Source organism: Cyprinus carpio, chromosome B12 (genome assembly GCF_018340385.1).
Source record: "Cyprinus carpio isolate SPL01 chromosome B12, ASM1834038v1, whole genome shotgun sequence".
NCBI lineage: Eukaryota > Metazoa > Chordata > Actinopteri > Cypriniformes > Cyprinidae > Cyprinus > Cyprinus carpio.
In genome coordinates, this window is record NC_056608.1 from 19,008,179 (window position 1) to 19,027,975 (window position 19,797).

Here is a 19,797-nt window from a genome sequence, read left to right on the forward strand (position 1 = left end):
TAAGATATTTGAATATTTGTTTGTCTTAAAAATTTTTTTGTTGTTGTTGTTGTTGTTTTTTTTACAGATTATGCATTTAACACAATTTGGTTTTAAGGCTGGGTGATATGATAGACATGTTGTGATATATTTAATTTAATTAATATTATTAAATAATTTAATAAATTAATTTATTAATAGTAATTATAATAATTTGTTTTAATTATATGATATATATATATTGTAAAATATATATTTAATTTATTATATTGCATATTTTATTTTATATATTTTCTGTATGTACATATACCGCCCATCCTTGACACGATTTGTCCTCTTTTGCTCTGAGATCTAGGAGACTAACTCCAGCATTCTGTCTTGTCCTTGTAGGTATGGCTTTCCCGACAAAAGGCTAGTAATGCTCAGGGGTTTAACACAGTCCTCAGCCCATACGAGTGTTAAAAATGCTTTGCTTTTCAGATGCCTTGGAACAAAAAAAGACAAAAGAGCAAACGAAGAAACTGATTTTTACAAGAAACAAAAGACTAAAGATCATTACTACTCATGTTTACACTGGTCTTAACTGTTTTGTTGACTTATTCATAGATTAAAAAAATTTATTTTCAGATAAATACTGATAAATAAGCCTTATTACATTCCTCTGTTTGAAAAGTAATCTATATTTGTTTAGTAATCTATATTTGTTTTCCTGCAACTGTATCTTAGATATTTAGAGAGTGATCAGTATTATTGCTAATATAACATGCTTGTGAAAAAACTTTCTCCATGAAATATCCTGTAGTGAATTCATACTATCTGAGGCATCTAGTGTGTTGAAAGGAATACAAGGGCTCTATAGTCATTGTAAAAAATAGGCAAGAGCGTAAAAAAAAAAAACACCATTTGTGTTTCTTATGAAAATGCGACAAATTTACTGGGAAACTGAGAAAGGGCAATAACATATGATGTGATTTCACTATAACGGAGCTTGGAGAAAAGGTCACTTGTGCCTTGTAATTTGGTCTTATAAGCCTTGTTTGTGAAACAATGTTGTGTGAAGTGTAGTTTTAATGTATTTTGATGAATAATCTGTTAATTCTTGTTTTGTTGGCAATTTTGCGCTCTGAGCAGGTGCAGTGACTACTAAAGTACGAAGGCAGGATATGCGCGTCCATCCTTACCAAAGGGTAGTGACCGCAGAACGAGGTTAGTTTAGCTCCAGTGTTCAAACTGTGCTCTGTCTATATATATGTGTGTGTGTGTGTGTGTGTGTGTGTGTGTGTGAGATTCTTTAGTATGCTGAATACACTTTCTTTTTCATTGCATCTCACTCAATAAAAACAGAGGAATTGTTTTATTCACTTCTAACCTGCCAAAAAAAAAGCATCATTTGAGATTTCAGTGTTGCTGTTATCAGGTATAGTACATGCCAGTCAAACTGTGCAGGGTTTGTTTACTCACTAAACCTGCCAACCTAGAAATGCATTGAAACTGTAGGTGTTATCAGCATACTTGTATTATATTTAGAGCATGTTCTTGGGGTCACTGAAGCAAAGGGTAAAAAAATAGAATACTGTTACAAAAGAAAATTCTAACTGATTTACAGGAGGTTACAACATCCTGTGATGACTTATGACAACATTCCAAACTCTGAGATTTAAGCTCTGTTCCAGAATCTAGTGAGATGCCTTCTAAGACGGCATCGTAACTGCCATGGAACCTGGTTAATGTACAATTTCATAACCAACACATAACATCAGTGGCATTTCGCACAGGAGACTCGACTTGATTTTGAAGTTTGAGGTTAGCATGTTGCAAGTGTACTTTTTAAATACACCTGAACAATTTTTTTATCAGTATTTGTCAGTAATGACATGAATGCAACACCACAATGCATTTTGAAATAGCCTTTTCTGTGAAGGATGCATATATGCTACCTTAGTCTAAATTGATGTAAAACGAGCCTTCACAATGGAAGGTGCTTAAAAATACTGCCTCTGTAGGAAGCTCACCAGGTTTTGGAACTGACTATTAGTATGATCTGATAACTTCAGCACTTAAATGCATTATATATTGAGACAAACATGACCTGAAGCTTAGTGGATGTATGTAGATGAAAAACAGCTAGTGTGAAAGTGTTAGAACCACTCTGGAGCAAAACTGACTGTCCACTGTGCTCCATTACACTGATGACGGTGTGGTGGCCTTCAGGCTCATAGTCAATGAAGGGTAATGGAGCTCACCTGTTTGTTTGCTTCTGTTTATTCCTTCATTTGTCATTCCTTTGATATCTGTTCTCAGTTTTCGTGTATTTTCGGATCATTTTATGTCGCTTAAGTACATTAGTGTCCCATTTAAATCTACTCTCCCATTCTGATCCATTGAAACATAGTTTCGGCAGCTTTCAAAGAAACAGTTTTGAGTTTTTACTTTCTGAATAATAGAACTCTATTTTACTCTATTTTTTTAAAAGTCTCATCTGATATAATAAAACGAATCATCTTATTTATGGTTCAGCCTGGCCAGACCAGCATACATAAAGTTTAGAAGTTGGTGCAATGCTGTTTTTCCCCAATTTATGATACAAATGTATACTTAAACAAATGAATTGAGAAAATTCAATACTGTATGTTATTTCAGGCCTGTTATAAGCTGTAACTCATTACAGAAGATACTTGACTTCTGCAAATCCAGATTTTTTGTTCATAATCTTGAGTGCTTGTACTGTTAGGAGTCTTTTCTCATTTGACATTTTATTTATACCTTTTACTGCAGTTTTTGTGTAGATCAGTTGTCGTTTAGGTTAAATGTAATCATTTTTCGCCAGGGACATAGAGCATATTCATGTCAAAATCTTTCAAATGCCTTAAATGGAAATAAACTGGATCTAAGGGAATTACAGTGCCAGCTTCTAAAGACAGCTGTAATGAAACTGATTTAAACTCATATTACAAATACGTGGATGTGCCAAAACTGTACATATAATAACTATGACTCCTGAAAAAACTGTAAACGTGAGAATCTACTGATCAATATAAGTGAATTTCACACCCATAAGAGTTTAACATGTCATAATTTAATAGACCAATACAACTGACCAGTTTAATGCATAACAATTGTGAAATTGCACAAAAAGTCAAATCTGTCTTGTCTGGCTTACTGCCCACAGCCTCAGAAAGATCTCTGTGAATTTGTTATGTTAAAGATTCCTGAGCAGGGAAAATACCCTTGAATGAAAGGCATTGGATGAAATATTCCAAGCACCCGGCTTGGACAGTGTCACACAAGATAGACTAGACAGTTATGAAGGTTAGGACTTGTTTGAGAGTGTAAGTCATCATATGCACTGCCCTTTGAAAATAGTTTCTTATGCTCAGTGCATAATCAGAGGATTATAATGGTGTTTCAGAGTGCTTATGATCCCTTAAACTCCCCATTCAAGAAATTCCTTATCATAAAAATATGGCACAAGTATTTTGCACTGAAGATTTTAAATCACCAGCTCCTAGTCTGCGATACTCAGACAGAGCAAAGTGAAACAAGAAAAAAACGAAACGGCAAAACCTCATGAGATGTTAGGATGTTTATCAAAGCAGGACATTAGCACAAGAACAACAGATGAACTGAAGAAATATTCCATTTTTGGTTTGTTTGTTTCTTGTTTGTTGTTTTGCAGTAAGCTTCTTTTGAATTTTTTGTCAAATGTATGGAAAAGAACATAGTTATCGTCTGTGATCTTTTTAAGATGAGTTTATGAAAGCAATATGTTTAACTATAAAGCAAGAACATTTATGAAATTCTATTGTATTTGTAAATGAATAGGGAATTTATACTAGTAAACATTAGAGATCAATGTCATGTTATTTTATTTTACATTTTTTCCATAAGGGGTACATTTGTTTTTAGTCTTGCTACACTGTTATAGGTTTGCGAAACAAGTAGATTTTTCTTTCTAATTGTTTTCTTGTGTTGTTGTAGCCCTAAATTTCAGCCGATATGCTTTAGTATCATTCTTGTTGGATTAGCATTCTGTATTTTTTGTAAATAGTCCAATTTTAAAGGCAATAAAAGTTGAGTTAAAAAACCACCAAACGTTTTGTACTGTCTAAAAATCTTTTGATTAGCCTGTCACTCTCTGATTTTACTTCTCTCGTCACATCTCTGTAACTACTCATGAATCCATATCATTATCACTAGCAGCTTTGTGGCTTTGTATTGAAGCAGCACTCTAATGCTTAATAGCAGTCAGAGGATCGTTCCTCTAAACATTTGCATCTTTTAATCCAGGATTGAAGCCCTTTTACATCTTACTGTCGGTTTTTCCAAATACCCAAACTCTATTGACTGCTACTAACTATTAAGTGCTGTTAGTTTAATTCGTAATGACTCTATAATTGATTTGCCTCTTTGCTTCTTTAACCATTTTCACCTGGGAGATGGGTTCTGGAGTGAAATCATGAGGCCTTCATGATTTTGCTGTGTTAACGTAGACGTTGAGCAGTTTTCTCTTACAGTAGCTGGATTAGTAATGTCATATTGTCATCCAACCGTCACTAGCTGAAACTAATCTCCTTCTCTATCTTTTTTTCTTTTGTGTCCTCTTTATGTCCTCTTATTTTTTTTTCGTTTCCCCTCTGTCTGTCCATTTTTATTTATTTTTTCTCTAACAACCCAGCCGCCACCGGCAACTAACCAATGACCCTCTGAACTCTTCACCCAATGATGACCTGACCATTGCCTGCCTGCTGACCAGTTCTCTGGCTCTCGTCCTTCGCTTCTATGTTTTGGCGGCCTGCTGGTGAGCTCAGAAGCAGCTTTAATTCACTTAACCCAGCCCGAGAAGCCGTGATGGATTTTGGCGGCCTCCTGCAGAACAGAATCGCTCCCCTTCTCAAACTGAGGACCTCCTTGGTCAGGTGACCTGGGCTTCCCAGCATGCACTGATGTGTCATAAAGCAATAACGCTGTCTGGGCGACACCTGAAATCCTACTGTTAGCCTTTCACACACTAAATAAACACAAATCTTTATTGGTTTCTTAATAATTAAGCATAATATTCTATATAACTCTACGTTTGTGCACTGCAGTTCTCATACCATCCTGAAGAGTTATTTTAAAACTGATTTATCGGTCCATAAGGGATGTAAAAGCCATGCTTGCCTACCAGCGTTTTCTTCAGAGAGCTGTCAAAAAGCATCCACATGAGCAAGTGTGCAAACACTGAACATCGACTGATATCTTTTTGATACGAGGGTGCTGCACAGGAAATGAATATATATTTTTCAAAGGTCATCCTTTTTGTATTAAAAAACAAAGCAGTATTGTCAAAACGTGATGAACAAACGACAAAATTTTAGAGACCAAAACAGTGTCTTTTTTTAATAAAAAACAAACAAGTGCCTTATTTTACACAATATCATCAATTATGAATAAGTATGAATGTCCATCAATGTGTTATATGCCAACATATCAGGTATTTCTGTTCAATTCCTCTTCATTCATGAAAACAAGAGGTGTACAGAACAATGTCGCAGGCGTTACTCAAAAACTGCATTTCTTTTTATGTGCATTTTCTTATTTTTATTTACAAATAATGATTGAGTTTTACCCTGTCACACTACATAAGGTGGTCATTCAGCCTGTTTGTAGTTGATAATATATATGTACAAGCTCTCTAATATGTTTGTATATCCATCACTACAGCTGTTACACAGCAATGAAGCCCCTAACAGTTACTGGTCACTATTTCCATATTTTTAGTCTGCTTACAGTATATCTCAAGAAGCATTTATTCCATTCATCAAGATGAATATTATAAAGGTTTGGGGTTAATTAGTACAGAGCTCATTTTATTCCTTTTAAAGAATTGAAGTGTACTAGAAGAGCATGTTTGTATGCAGACGTGTCACATTTCTACATACCTTCCTATGCAAATGATTTTCAGTTTTATTAAAATGACTGAATAAATTTCCTTCAGTTGCTCTTCCAGTTAAAATGTCAGACCATTTCAGTGCTGAAGAACAACAAGACTAAAAGCGTATTAACAAATTATGATTACATTTTGTTATTTGGTTATCAGAATTGGATTTTGAGAAGATGCATCTCCTTTTGTATTTATGCAGAGCAAATGCAATACTTTTTAGACGTTTGAGGCTGTGATGCAGTTGCATGTAATTTTTTTATTAACCTGGAAATTGCTAAAGTAAAAATCCTGCAAATACATTTAACGGATGGAAATTGTTTGTACAAGGATCTTGACTAGAAACTGGAGTTGTTTGTTAATGTGTGTTTGGTTATTTGTTTTTTTTTTTGGTTTAGTGTTTGCTTTCCATGCAGTATTACTATAGACTGTCATTATGTGTGAGAGCATGTGTTTATGGGTGATTGTGTGGGTGACTGTTTATGTATTGTATATGCCAATGAACTGCAACTCTCCGTTAAAGCTTATTTTTGTTGTCATTTTTTTTTTTCGCAATCCCAAGCAGCTCTCTGCATACAGTCCTATTTATAACCATTGTAACATTTTATAATGTATTTTTCTATCATATTTTGTATGTGAGAAATAACATTAAATCACATTTCCAGATATGAACAGTATGCCTTATTACAAAAAAATTGAAATGAGAGACATATTTTTCCCATGATGATTAATTCCATAGTTGATGGAAAATGGAAAAACTTATTTGAACAACAATATCATTTGGTTCCAGCCTCACTCTGAGCAAGTTTAAAGTGGTTATTATTTGCTGGGGTGTTTGGTTTGTCATTGTTGCTTTGCCTCTGTGCCTTCTCATGTAAATTGTAAGCTATTAACCATTTCTAGTTATATAATTTGATTAATCGTTTCTTGTCGATTGTACTAACATTTGATGATTGATTTCTATTCATTAACCCTGTCAACAATTTCTTTTGTCTGCTTTGAATCTTTAGAAGAGGATTTGTGTGAAATTAAGCAAAAGAGTGTTTTACTGACTGAAATATGCTGGACTAAACTCTGTACTGAGAAGCAATAGCAAAATATTAAAATCATAGTTTTAAAAAAAGAAACTAACTTGGTCGCTCTTTCTCTTGTGCTTTTTAAATGTGTCAGAACACTCTGCATACTAATCTGATTCAGGTCTGCTGTAGATAATGGAGAAGATCTGAGTCTAAACTTCTCCGTACTGTTTAATTGATCATACTGAACAAAGCTGCATTTAACACCAAAGTGACAAGATGATAATGGGGTGGGAAAAAATCTGAAGGAGAAGTAAAATCTATATAAATGGTATGGTTGTTTGAGTTCACACAGTCTTATTATTCTTTCTTTCTCAACATTTTCCATTGTGTGTGCTTGTTTTTGTATCCTACAACCATCTGTTGAGCTGTTTCTGAAAGTTCTAAGAAGAGTAACCGCAGATTACAACCGGTAATTGTCTTTCAAAGAGTCCATTGAAACCAATGTAAGCGAAACTTCACAGATTCTCTGAAATGTGCAAGAAAACAAAAGCAAACATTGTCTTTTGTAGAATAACTGGAGGTCAATCCAATAACGCCCACTAAGTGGAATATTTTTCAGCCCTGCACATCAGCGCTGCCTAACTATAGTAACAAACATCAGGCTTATAAAATGTAAGGTTCAAATCACTTCCTCATTTGAGCTTTGGATATCCTCTGAGAAATCACAGAGGTCAAGATAGCAATTTCTGTTTGTCAGTGGTTCAGTGTTGAGAGGAACTGGAGTCGCAAAGGAAACCGATAACTCTGAATGACCTTCTAAAAACTGTTTTTCAGTTTTCTAACTGTTCGCACATTGTTTTAATGAGTTGCTGTTGTGTGTAACGGTCTGTGTTTAGCTGATAAAGCTAATCAGACTCTTTTAGTTCCCATAAGACCTCATCACTGCACCCAAGAGTCCTAGTAACTAGCTTTTGTTTCCTTTTCAGTTTATGGCAAAGTCGCCAACCATAGCCTGCATTAAACAAATCTGGTCATATCCAAAAGAACAGCAACAGAACTGAATCTGTGACCGTCACAGTCTGTGATAGTGTTGGAATAGGAATAGTTCATGCAAAATTAACAATATAATATTATGAATTCACCCCCATTTTATTTTAAATTCATATGCTCTTAATGTTGTTCCATTATTTTTTAAGAACGTTAAAGCTGCTTTTTTCCACCCAACTACAGTTCACAGAGTCCATGGTAATTGAACTCCAAAAATGAATAAATAGACTAACATTCATAAAAGTGGTTCACAACTAGTGCAATATATTCCATACTTTTTGTGTGAGGAACAGACTGAACTTTATTTACTTTTAAGTCAGTGAACTGATATGAAAAAATATTTCAAAATAATGATTCAACTATTCAAAACAGCTCAAAATAACGATTCTTTTATGTTTACAATATGTAGTGATGTATAAAGCACAGCTCATAAAAAAGTATTTTAAGTATTTTAAATCATTTACCCTGATGTGAAATTTCATGCATTCATGCATGCTACACCGCTGACAAAAGACAATGGACCTTTTTTTGTAAGTGAAATTTCACTAATATGACTACACAAATCCCACTGGAGAAAAAAAATAGCATGTTAGTCTGTTCATTAAACAAATGCGATCATAGCTAAAGAAGACTTGAAGTAGGCTACAAAGCACAATATATCCATTTTTCATTTTTGGAGCTTAAAATGTGCATGGTCACTGTAAAATGTGACTAGTAAAAGGGGACGACATTAAGGTGAGTAGCCTAGTCCTATGGCAGCATTTTCATTTAAGGGTGTACTGCTCCTTTTATAGCATACACACAAACACACACACATACAAAATGAAAAAATGGAAAGGCACTGAGAGGGAGAAAGTGAAATGGATGGAAAAGGAGAGAGTGTGATTAATTTGCTCCCACAGAAGCCAAACTGTTCATTAAACACCACGCGTTTTGTATTAAATGGTTCTTGCCTGTCCCAAATTACTAGTTGCTATGTTAGGTAATCATTCCTTCTTTCCTTTCCCCACCTTGTCCTCTCTCTATCTCTAACCAGCAATTAAAACCTCAATTTCCTGTCTTGTTCATTTTCTGATGTCCCCACCTACCTCTTAATATACAGTGCTGCTTACCTTATCAAAAACACATGCACACAGGCACTATCCAGTGTAATGGAGCATAATGCAGTTTAATGAGTGGAATGGATAACAGTTTTAGCTGAGGGCCAAAGAGGAAAGATGAAATGGGTAAGTCACTGTAAAGAGAGAGAGACACCGTATCCTCCGTTGACTCGCACTCTTGACTTCCCCCTCAGAGGCTGCAATGACCTTTAAAACCTTTATACCCAACAAACTCAGAACTCTCTGTCCCAACTTACCAAATGCAAATAGAACCCTTTGCTTCCTTCCTTCCTTCCTTCCTTTCTTGTCAATCTACTGATCTTATTGGATGCCAATAGCAAGCTAAGCCCTGAGAGTTTGAGGAAGAGGAGACAGACTCCTTGTAGAAAAATAAATTGAGAAAATATATTATTATTATTTTTTTTTTTTTATTATTAACAATACATTTTGTGATAAATTTTTTTACTAAAAAAAAGAATATTTATTACAATATTAATATTTATTAATATATATATATATATATATATATATATATATATATATATATATATATATATATATATATATATATATATATATATAATTATAATATTTTGAATATTTTATAATATTTTTATAACATACAAATTAATATATGCTAATATTGCAATAAGTATTCAGGTTTTTTATCATTCATTTTGTAATTATCAACTTTCGACTCACACCCATCCCATTTGGCTTTGTATGATTATATTTGAACATTTGAAATCAGGGAAGCTTGTTTATTCAGTTCCCTCAGTTCTGGTGAAGCAAGGGGAGTGTCTTCTAGGTCTTCTAGGAAACAAACCAAACTTGATCTTAAACAATGACCACAAAGACATGTCCAGCATGAGGATATGGAGAGGGTGGGGAATGTCCTCCCAAAGGGCTCGAACAGAACAAATCTCAAGGAACGCTTCCTTCTGCTCTATTAAAGAACCGTTTCCACAGACACATCCATCAGTGTTTATGTAAGAGAGGAAGTCATCGCTGTTTACCTAGCTTGTGTAATTGTTTCTATTCATAGCTAAAGATCTGAGAAATATCAGAAGTGGTGATGGTGGGGTGCATATAAAGGACGGGACATATTAAACAGGATGACACAGCAGATGTTACGCCACAGCAGAGTCGCACAGCAGGGCGCTGTTTCGCTTCGGTTTCATCCAATAGGTTTTCCAACAGGATCCGAGTTTACTTGTACTTCAGACACACGCATGGTGCGTTTGAACTTGTAGGATGCTTCTCTGTCTTCCATAGGTGTTTCCATTCCTCTTCCTCTCGTTCTGTGGGGTCCTCCCGCCCTTCCTGTCTGCTCTCAGAGGATGGGGCCTGGGGTCTGGCTCAGTCCTGGCCCCCCACTCTGGCTCCACAAGGCTGGACACTGCCCAGACTGGTGGGAGAGGACAGCAGAACTTGGCAGGCCACAGTGGAGAACATTCACAGCCAAGCCAAAGTCCTAAAGCACTGCCAGAGAATAACGGAGAGCTTGAAATGACAAGAGCTAAGCCAAGGGACAACTATGGCTCTTGGATTTTACTTTGTATCTGGGATATTATAAGGCTTACGTAAATCTGTTGCGAGTGTCAGCTGGGCTTTAACGAAACAAATCCACATTAACGGGGAGCTGTTGAGTTTGTGTGCACTCCAAGTTTCCAGAGTCTTTAAAATAGGTGATTCTTTTTAACTCTTGTTTGTAGCACAGTGAATCTTCCAGGAGTCTGTCAAGTTACATTTGACCGTAAAATGAACGCATAACAAAGTAGAACACTGTTTAGTACTGTTTGTGCCTTAAATACATTTAGGATTGAGTGCCAAGGGCCTCACTTCAAAATGCCACTAGGTCATAAGCCATTGATCCATCCAATAATAGGTGAATTTATTTTACATCTGTTGTATGAATCTCAGACAGCAACAGTATATGTCATGCTTGTGAGAAACGTGATGGCTTTAAAGGAATAGTTCACCCAAAAATAAAAATTTTGTCATCATTTACTCACCTCCATGTCGATCCAAACATGTAAGTTTTTTTAACATGTTGGAAGATATTTTGGGTATTTTTAGGGATCTTAAAGGTTTCTGTTTTTGCACACACACACACACACACACACACACACACACACACACACACACACACACACACACACACACACACACAAATATGTAAGATTTGTTTGAATTTCGAACAGCAAGCAACAATATGTGCTATGCTTGTTGTTTACTCTTTATGAAACAAGCATGATGCTTTAAAGTCTTCATCTGAAAGGTTTCAGAGGACCCCTTTGAACCCCCTCTTGTCCTCCCCTCTCATCTCCTCTAAACTAGTTTAAGGAACAGAGGCTCTGCACAGCTTTCATATCTCCATGGTAACACACCCCCTTTGGGGTCCTTGTGGAGTTTTTTTGTGTGTACTCACTGTTGTTGTTTTTGAGTTTTGGAACAAAAACTCAGAATATAAGGCCGACAACAAAGCGTGAAGATAAAACATAAGTGTGATTAAAAGATATTCTTTGAGATGAATCCATTATGACATCACAGCCGTTTCCCAGTCCTCGGGGTGCCTGTCTCTATTCGGCTGCCTCTGGTTCTCTTCAGCACTGTGGGCTGTCTATAGGAGGCCTTCCACTGACTGTGAATGGTCTTTTTGTTGGGGAACAGTGAGCCATTTCTGCTCCCACAGAAAGCCCTGGGTAATTTAGTGTGGATGCCAGGAAGTCTGAGCTCACAGAATGATAACAATGGCAAACGTTATTGCTCCACCTCAAGGGGTGGAAAAGAAAGAGACAGAAATATAAAAAAAAAATAGCTATGGTGATAGAATTCTGCTTCAGCATCCTCCCACACGGCGAATTCCTCTTAAATCTCATGCGAGCCAGGAGGATCAGAACATAACCTTTATGGTGCTAAACAACCATTTGTGCTTTCAAGCATGCATCACGGGACATGCTTTATTGTGGCACACGATTCGGTGTGAGGTAGGTCCCCCCCCCCACACACACAAACGAACAAATCAGTTGAAAAGAGGAAGAAAAAACTGATCCTACTGTTTAAGAAAAAAAAGGGAAAAGTAAGAAACTCAAAATAGTCCACCAGAAACTTTTTGATATTTGTCCTTGTCTGCCATCTAGTGGAAAGCATCATCCTGGTGTCAGAGGTTCAGGGAATTATTTTTACATTTAAAACAGTTTCCTCTCCACCTATATCAAACATACAGTCTAAATACTTTAAACTGAATAATTTAAAATTAAATAATTGGTCATTTTAAGCAATTATGGCTGTTACCTATAGAATTAAAATCACATACCAAAGCATCTGTAAGTAACGAAGAGGATATCATAACACCAGAATATAAATAAATGGATAAATAAATCATTATTTATTCTTAATTTACTTGTATTACAATCAGTTTTTATTTTATTTATTATTACACATGATTAAAAAGCCCTCTACTGTGTCTGTAGAGTTCACTGTAGTTTACAGTTTCATGTTTTTAGTTGTTGATCTTCCGTTGTTTTCAAGGCTCATTTTTTTTTTTTTCTTATAAACTCGTTTAATATTAACATTAACATTTATTTCTGATACTGCAAATGGCAAATACAGACAGCATCAGCAACATGTTTACTTTCGTTTTACAACCAGGAAGTTTTTTTTCTTTATCTGTTTTAATTTATTGTGCTACTATCATGAATGAACTTCTTTCTTGTTCCGAGGAAAAAAAAAAAAAAGAAAACAAAAAAAGAAAAAAAATACCTCTGTTTCGCAACAAAACACTGACGGTCGCAAAATGCCGTGTAATCAACTGTCAGGTCCGTTGAAGTCTGCCAAACACCAATATCCTCAGAACGATATTGCACACTGTTCATATAAATATCACATACTTAATTTTAGCAAACTAATATTTGTTTATTTTAATGTAATACATGTATATATTACTGATTTGATTAAATCTTCAGCAATCACGCGAGTAATTTTACGGCAGTGTTACGTCAGCAGTGTCCTTTCGCTTTACGGCAGGGCAGCATGTGGAGGTCAGAGATACGGAATCTCTCGGTCAGAGACTGAAAACTCTCTAATTATCAAACAGCAATAATTGACAACTCAGCACAGTGACATCTATGTGGCATTTTCAACAGACGACATACAACACAACGCCGTCGATAAAGTAAATCGTTATTATTCGCTAACGTCCGTCAGTTTGACGCGTGTTAGTAAGGAAGAAGTGTCATCGAGACGGTTTTTTCTTCTGTATCATCTCTCAAGACATGGATAATAACACACCGGCATCAGGAGCATTTAAAGGGGGGCTCGGGAGCCTTTTCGGTGGAGGAACCCCTGAGTATTCAAATACTGAGCTCGCAGGAGTCCCGTGTAAGTGTTATGTGGCTATTCTTTACATTCTTAAACAGTCTGATTCACATTACAGTCAAATTAGACACTGTGAGTATCTGATCATGTGTAATGGGTGTTTCTGTCGTTTTCAGTGACTGGTATGAGCCCTCTCTCGCCGTACCTCAATGTTGACCCTCGTTTCCTCGTGCAGGTGAGTTTCTGTAAGACCACAGCTAAGTTACATTTCAGGCCTAGTTTCAGTTTTTCTGTGCTAGAATGAGCCTGTCTTGTGAATTGACAAAGTCAAACTTATGTTAGAGGATTAATGGACTGAAATAAAGGGTAAGCTGTCACAATATGAGCTTATTGTATGAAAAAACTAAATGGTAAACATAAAACAAAAGGCAGTGGTAACATACAAAAAGACCAGAACATTGTTTTGGCCCCCAACTGTAATTAATAAATTGCACAGTTTTACAATACCTGACATTTATGAAAAATATCCTTGTTTTCCTGAGAATATAATTTTTGCTTTTTATTCAAATCTGCATTTAATTAGTTGACCCATGCTTTAATATGTACTATTGAGATTATAAGTGACCCTAGGACCACAAAACTTGTCATAAGGGTCAATTTTTATTTTATTTTTTTAATTGAGATTTTTACATAATTGGAGGCTGAATAAATAAGCATTGATATTGTTAGGATAGGACAATATTTGGCCGAGATACAACTATTTGAAAATCTGGAATCTGAGGGTGCAAAATAAAATAAAATAAAATTATTGAAAAAATTGCCTTTAAAGTTGTCCAAATTAAGTCCTTAGTAACACATATTACTAATCAAAAATTAAGTTTTGATATATTTACAGTAGGAAATTTACTAAATATCTTCATGGAACATGATCTTTACTTGATATCCTAATGATTTTTGGCATAAAAGAAAAATAGATCATTTTGACCCATACAATGTGTACTATTGCTACAAATATGCTACTTATGACTGGTTTCATGGTCCAGGGTCACATATTGTGTTCTCTTGTTTATAAAAGATTACTGTCATACAAAAAATTTACATTTAAGACATTATTATGATGCTTGTCTGGCTTTCTAAGGACACTGATGAGTTTATCTTGCCAACTGGGGCAAATAAAACCCGTGGTCGCTTTGAGCTGGCCTTCTTCACCATCGGGGGATGCTGTATAACAGGTGAGGCATGTCTCTTTGCAAGCTTTGATCAACCTTTGTCTTTAATCATCGCCCATTTTAACGGTTGTTTTTCTTTGGGCGCTGCTTTTGGGACACTTAATGGTCTCCGTATGGGCCTGACAGAAACTAGAGACATGCCATGGTCAAAACCCAGAAATGTCCAGTAAGTGTCTGTTCTTATGTAAACTTTGAGTTGGAATGATTTAAGTTAGTGTATAGATAATTCATTAAGGATCTTTTTGAATTTCAGTCACTAATATTATGTTGATGTGATGCAGCTTATGACTAATTTGCTGCAATGCATTTTTATGCATTTTTTCCAATTTTTACGAAGTTTCAGAAACTGAAAATATTCGTCCGAAATCATTGATACATTTCGTTAGGTCGCACTTCTGCAGTGATACGTTTTGACTCTGTCAGCATCTACTTTTACCAGAAATGATGCTGGAGTATCAATAAGTATGATTTGTTTGCCTGTAGAGGCAACTACTCTTTTGAATTTTTGAATTTAATATCTCAATCCTCATTTTGTTGTTGTTTTGTTTTTGGCTAAATTCAAATTTAATTTCAGTTTTGGTGTTTCCATGAAAAATTTATTTTGGTGTATCGCTAAGTTAAGTTATATTTGTTTTAACATTCACTGAAAAGGTTTATCCATTGTTTATTACCCACAATTCTACTTTAACACTGACCTTTGATATGTTCAGAATTTTGAACATGGTCACACGACAAGGTGCATCATGGGCCAACACACTAGGATCTGTGGGTAAGAAATGCATTGAATTCAAACAGCTTGTGTAAAAGAATATCACATTTGTTGCGTAATTAATTGTAGAAACTTGTTCATAATAAAATGTTGGTTTCTCTTTCTCAACAGCTCTTTTGTATAGTGTTTTCGGTGTGGCCATTGAGAAGGCCAGGGGTGCAGAGGATGACCTCAACACAGTGGCAGCCGGAACGTTAACAGGGATGCTTTTTAAATCCACATGTGAGGAAAAGGGACAATATCAAGGCCATCACTGATTTAATCTAATGAACATAATGTTTATTGTATTTATTGATACAAATGTACATTTATTTTATACAGCTGGACTCAGAGGAGCTGCCAGAGGAGGTCTCGTTGGGTTAGCCATGTCAGGCCTGTATGCTCTTTACAGCAACTGGGATCACCTGAAGGGGACATCGCCTTCACGTTACTGAGGATGACTGAGAGCTCAAACCATGGACTTATTTTGACTCTGAGCACATTTTTAATTTTATGACCCCCTTTTGGAGATGCATCCATTTCTTCTATATGAAACCCGTGGACCACCACATGTGTACAGACTTCTTCAGTTACATTAAGTGTAATATTTAAATGGAAGAGCCAGACTGCCTCCAGATTACTTAGTGTGGACTAAGTAGCTGTGAATTTGCTGGTACTGTACATGTCTTTTTTGGTGCAAGTTGCAGGAACTCAGTATCCTTTAATCATGAGGTTTTATCTGTTCTCATTGTGGATTGATGCATTTTGTCAGTGCAGACTAAACTGGCTGCTTCCTCTCTGAAACCGTAAAAAAATAAAATACAAATTTCCACTGTTTGAGCCTCTTCATTTGCATTTTAGCAATATTAAAATAATGGAGTTGTGTAATACAGAATTTCTATTTGTTGTGCATGAATGGTACACCATCCTGTATTCATGTAGTTCTAAATAAAATATAAAAACAAATAATTTTTTTCATATACAGTATGGTTTATTTGTAAGCAGGTCAACCTTGATTTCAACAGTCAATGAGTACAAATGAATGATGATTAAAATATTTCAGAATGAATGTCCCATGTGCTTGTATGTTACTTTTTTTTAATTATAATAATTTGTAATTTTTTTTAGAGTGAAAGTATTTTGGACAACTGTTGGTTACTCATTCTATTATTTGAGCAGTATTATACCTGTAACCCAAACTCTCCCTGTAGTTTGAATACTTGTGAGCGTTAGATGCATAGATTAAATGATAAAATAATTAAAGCTCCCTCTCAAAATAATGATCATATAGATTAAAATGAAGGAATTTATGGAAATTATATGGATAAATTCCTTGTAGCGGTTTAAATTTGGAAATTACCTGCACTGTTCAGTGAAAACCACTGCAGTAAGAGTGTTCTTAAGGGAGACTGTCTCCCACAACAGGTGAAATTTCCTATCACTACTTGACGCTGACCGTCAAAGCACCTTGAAGAACTGAACGTTGGACTGCCCATGAAAGGGCAAATGTATGTGCCAGTCCTCTACAGAAAAAAACAAGGCCAACTGAACTGATGAGTGTAATGTTGAATAGCCAGGACTTGTTTTACAGATGTTTCTTGGCTTGTCGAACACAAGGTGGAGATCAGTGTGATTTAGCTGAAAGCAGTTAAAACTTTGCAGTTCATGTTCTACAGCGAAGCCCATCTCACATGCATAGCGGAGAAATGACCCACAAACCGGTGCAAACTACCCTAACTTGGTGACTGGTGGTCGTGATTCTACACTCCAGCTTCCAGCGCACGGACCACAAATGGATGAGCAGGTCCATGGGCCAGACCCAGACCCGGGACATGGCATTTAATCTTGAAATGATGACTTTTCCTGTGCCTACAAATGTGGACATGGAATTCTTTGAGGTTGGAACTTAGTGCAAGAAGAAGTCCCTGATGCGTGTGGCCTCTATCCATGGGATGTAGGCTGCGGTGCGAGTGAAGACACTGGGCTTGTTCTCCACTGTGCATCCGATAGGACCGAAGCTCACGATGCCGTGGACCTCCCAGCGGTCACGCCCCTCCTGGCACAGCAGAGGGCCACCAGAGTCACCCTACAAGAAGAAGAGTCACACAGAAGGTAGATGAATAGAGTTAAAGAAGGGGCACCTTGATGAATTTTCCCATAAAACTGTCTTCTCACTTGGCATGCGGCTGGGGTCCCCTCTGTATCACGGAAGCCAGCACAAATCATGGAGTCTCTCACGCGGTCACCCCAGAACTTCTTCTGCCGGCAGGTCTTATAGTCAATGATTGGGAGCCGAGCTTGGTTCAGAGCCTCAGCAAGTGACACATTTTCTTTTCCACCTAAGATTTACAGAGGAAGAAGAGATGCCAAACCCATATTCTAAGTGGGATAAGTTGATCAAATCCCTTAGTAAACTCAATGATATCAATAAAACATTAAAATACTATTTGTTTTTGCCTCAGGGAGGTCACATAAACCAGTAGAAACTGCAGTGGGGTAAGCCGTTACTGTACACTCTTTACATTTTATCTATGAGTCGATGATTTCATACATAATCTAGCCATCATATTTCAAGACCCAGCTTTCACAAAAGATTCAAATTTTAATACATGAAGGCATATGATGCAGATTTTACCTCGTGTGTCGCCCCAGCCAGTCACCCAACAGTAGTGCCCTGGTTTAAGGTTGATCTGCTTGCGCGGCAGGCAGGCATAGCGGATGAAGTTACTGGTTTGGATGTCCGTGGCAGCTTTAACCAATGCGATGTCATAGTCCAGCTCACTGTGGGCTGGATAACGAAAGTGCTCATGCCTGTAGATCCTCTTCACTGGAAAAATACGCTCAGCGGACTCAGCTCTTTTCAGCTGATGCTTACCCAAAACGATACGCCAGCTACTAGCATCCTCTGCTTTCCCCCTGGGTAATGAAGAGCACAAAGAGAGGAACTTAACACACAGATGTTTATGAATTTGAGCACCTAAAGGGGAAAATAACCCCTGCATAAATTTAAGCAAGTTCTGCCTCTACTGGTGATTTGCCTTACTTCTGGAAGCAGTGAGCAGCAGTAAGAACCCAGTTCTTATGGATCAGAGTCCCTCCACACACATGAACATAATGTTTACTGCCTCTAGGACGAACCTATAAAAATATATACCAGCTTAAGTGACTTCCTCTTATTTTGCACCTTGAGATGTTCTGTGTAATATCAAGTGGAATTTACCTGCAGTGAGACTTGCCATGGCCAGGAGTGGGGTCTCGCTTCGTTGCCCGACACAATACGTTCCACTGTGTTTGGTTTGAAATGAGCCAGGCCACAGTCCTTCGGCCAGTCTAAGGACAGAACAACACTTACATCAATGTCAGTTAAAGTACCATGTAGACAAGCAAACACAAGGTACACAGGATTTATGAAGGGATTAGCAAATTAAAGGTGTTGTACCAGGAGAGGAAAGAAGGAAAGGAAATCCATATTTGGATCTTTGAGAAAGACATAGAAATAAGTGTAAATTCAGTTTTTCAACACTTGTAATCCACTTGAAAGATGTCAGTGGTCAGCTTTCATATAGTTTCTCACCAAGGTGGAGGACTTTGTGCTGTTGAAGGCGACTGGGGTTGAATGCATGGGTGGAGGCTCTGTCCAGCACCAGACCCAGCAGCATTAGCAACAGTGGAAAAAATGGGCTTCTTACTGCCATGATCTACAGTAAACTGTGTGTTGCGCATTGGAGATTACCCATTTATACTATGCCTGGTGTAGGGCCCAACCTTTGTGCACTCCACGCCCCTGTCATTGGGACAAAGCACATTGACAATACCCCTCCCAATCCTGGATTGTTCTGGTGGGGTAGCCGAGGGTTTTCAGAACAAGCTGGCCCCATAGGATCATGGGAGTCCCATCAGCACTTTCAACTACAGCCCGTCCCTTGTCACTGTGCAAAACAACTTGCCCAGAATAGATTGCCAGTAGACTCCTTACAGTCATGCCATGCTGTCTGGATGAGGAAAGGTGCTGACCTTCACGGGACCTTCTGTTGCTTTCTGAAACCTTGCAGGGCCCCAGGGAAAATCCTGATAAATAATTAATAAGATCATGACTGATCTGTGTTGTTTAAATATTCATTTCATAAAAGATTAGCAGAACTTGTTTTCAGTAAGCACTCATTTATCCAAAGTGACTTACAGTCCACTCATTACAGAAACAATCCCCTTGGAGCAACATGGCATTAAAAACCTTGATCAAGGTTACAATGGTGATTGTTCTTAGCTTGTACCTTGCAGATACACATGTAACTATTCAACTCAACATTAAACCACTACACACCATTTTATTTTCATAATAGGTTTTACAGTTATTCTTACTTAGAGGTTAAGCTAAACTTCCTTGAGTACAAGATAGAAAAGGACTGAAGGTTTATACAGTATAATGATTTAAAGG

General features: G+C 36.9%; 2 protein-coding genes and 1 long non-coding RNA gene across 4 annotated transcripts; 2 read left to right on the plus strand and 1 right to left on the minus strand.

Moving 5' to 3' along the window:
* The first annotated feature begins 7 nt into the window (after positions 1-7).
* On the plus strand, positions 8-7,265 carry LOC122139260. The gene is made up of 2 exons (XR_006156157.1): positions 8-1,185; positions 4,655-7,265. It is a non-coding gene; the product is annotated as an uncharacterized LOC122139260 (long non-coding RNA).
* A 5,771-nt stretch (positions 7,266-13,036) lies between these two features.
* Positions 13,037-16,197, plus strand: timm23a (translocase of inner mitochondrial membrane 23 homolog a (yeast)). Of its 2 annotated transcripts, XM_019113728.2 has the most exons (7): positions 13,037-13,448; positions 13,562-13,620; positions 14,524-14,617; positions 14,696-14,780; positions 15,325-15,383; positions 15,495-15,605; positions 15,705-16,197. In XM_019113728.2, the coding sequence occupies exons 1-7, from the start codon at positions 13,343-13,345 to the stop codon at positions 15,815-15,817; spliced, it is 627 nt and encodes a 208-aa protein (XP_018969273.1). In that variant the 5' UTR covers positions 13,037-13,342; the 3' UTR covers positions 15,818-16,197. The 2 variants fall into 2 exon arrangements, with proteins under 2 accessions (XP_018969273.1, XP_042591812.1); XM_042735878.1 differs by having other exon boundaries at positions 14,524-14,780.
* A 313-nt stretch (positions 16,198-16,510) lies between these two features.
* zgc:112285 (uncharacterized protein LOC561476 homolog) lies at positions 16,511-19,085 on the minus strand. Its single transcript, XM_019113724.2, has 6 exons — positions 18,937-19,085; positions 18,583-18,692; positions 18,406-18,500; positions 17,998-18,278; positions 17,538-17,701; positions 16,511-17,448 (listed from the first exon to the last, which is right to left on the minus strand). The coding sequence occupies exons 1-6, from the start codon at positions 19,055-19,057 to the stop codon at positions 17,269-17,271; spliced, it is 951 nt and encodes a 316-aa protein (XP_018969269.2). The 5' UTR covers positions 19,058-19,085; the 3' UTR covers positions 16,511-17,268.
* Between the last annotated feature and the right edge of the window lie 712 nt (positions 19,086-19,797).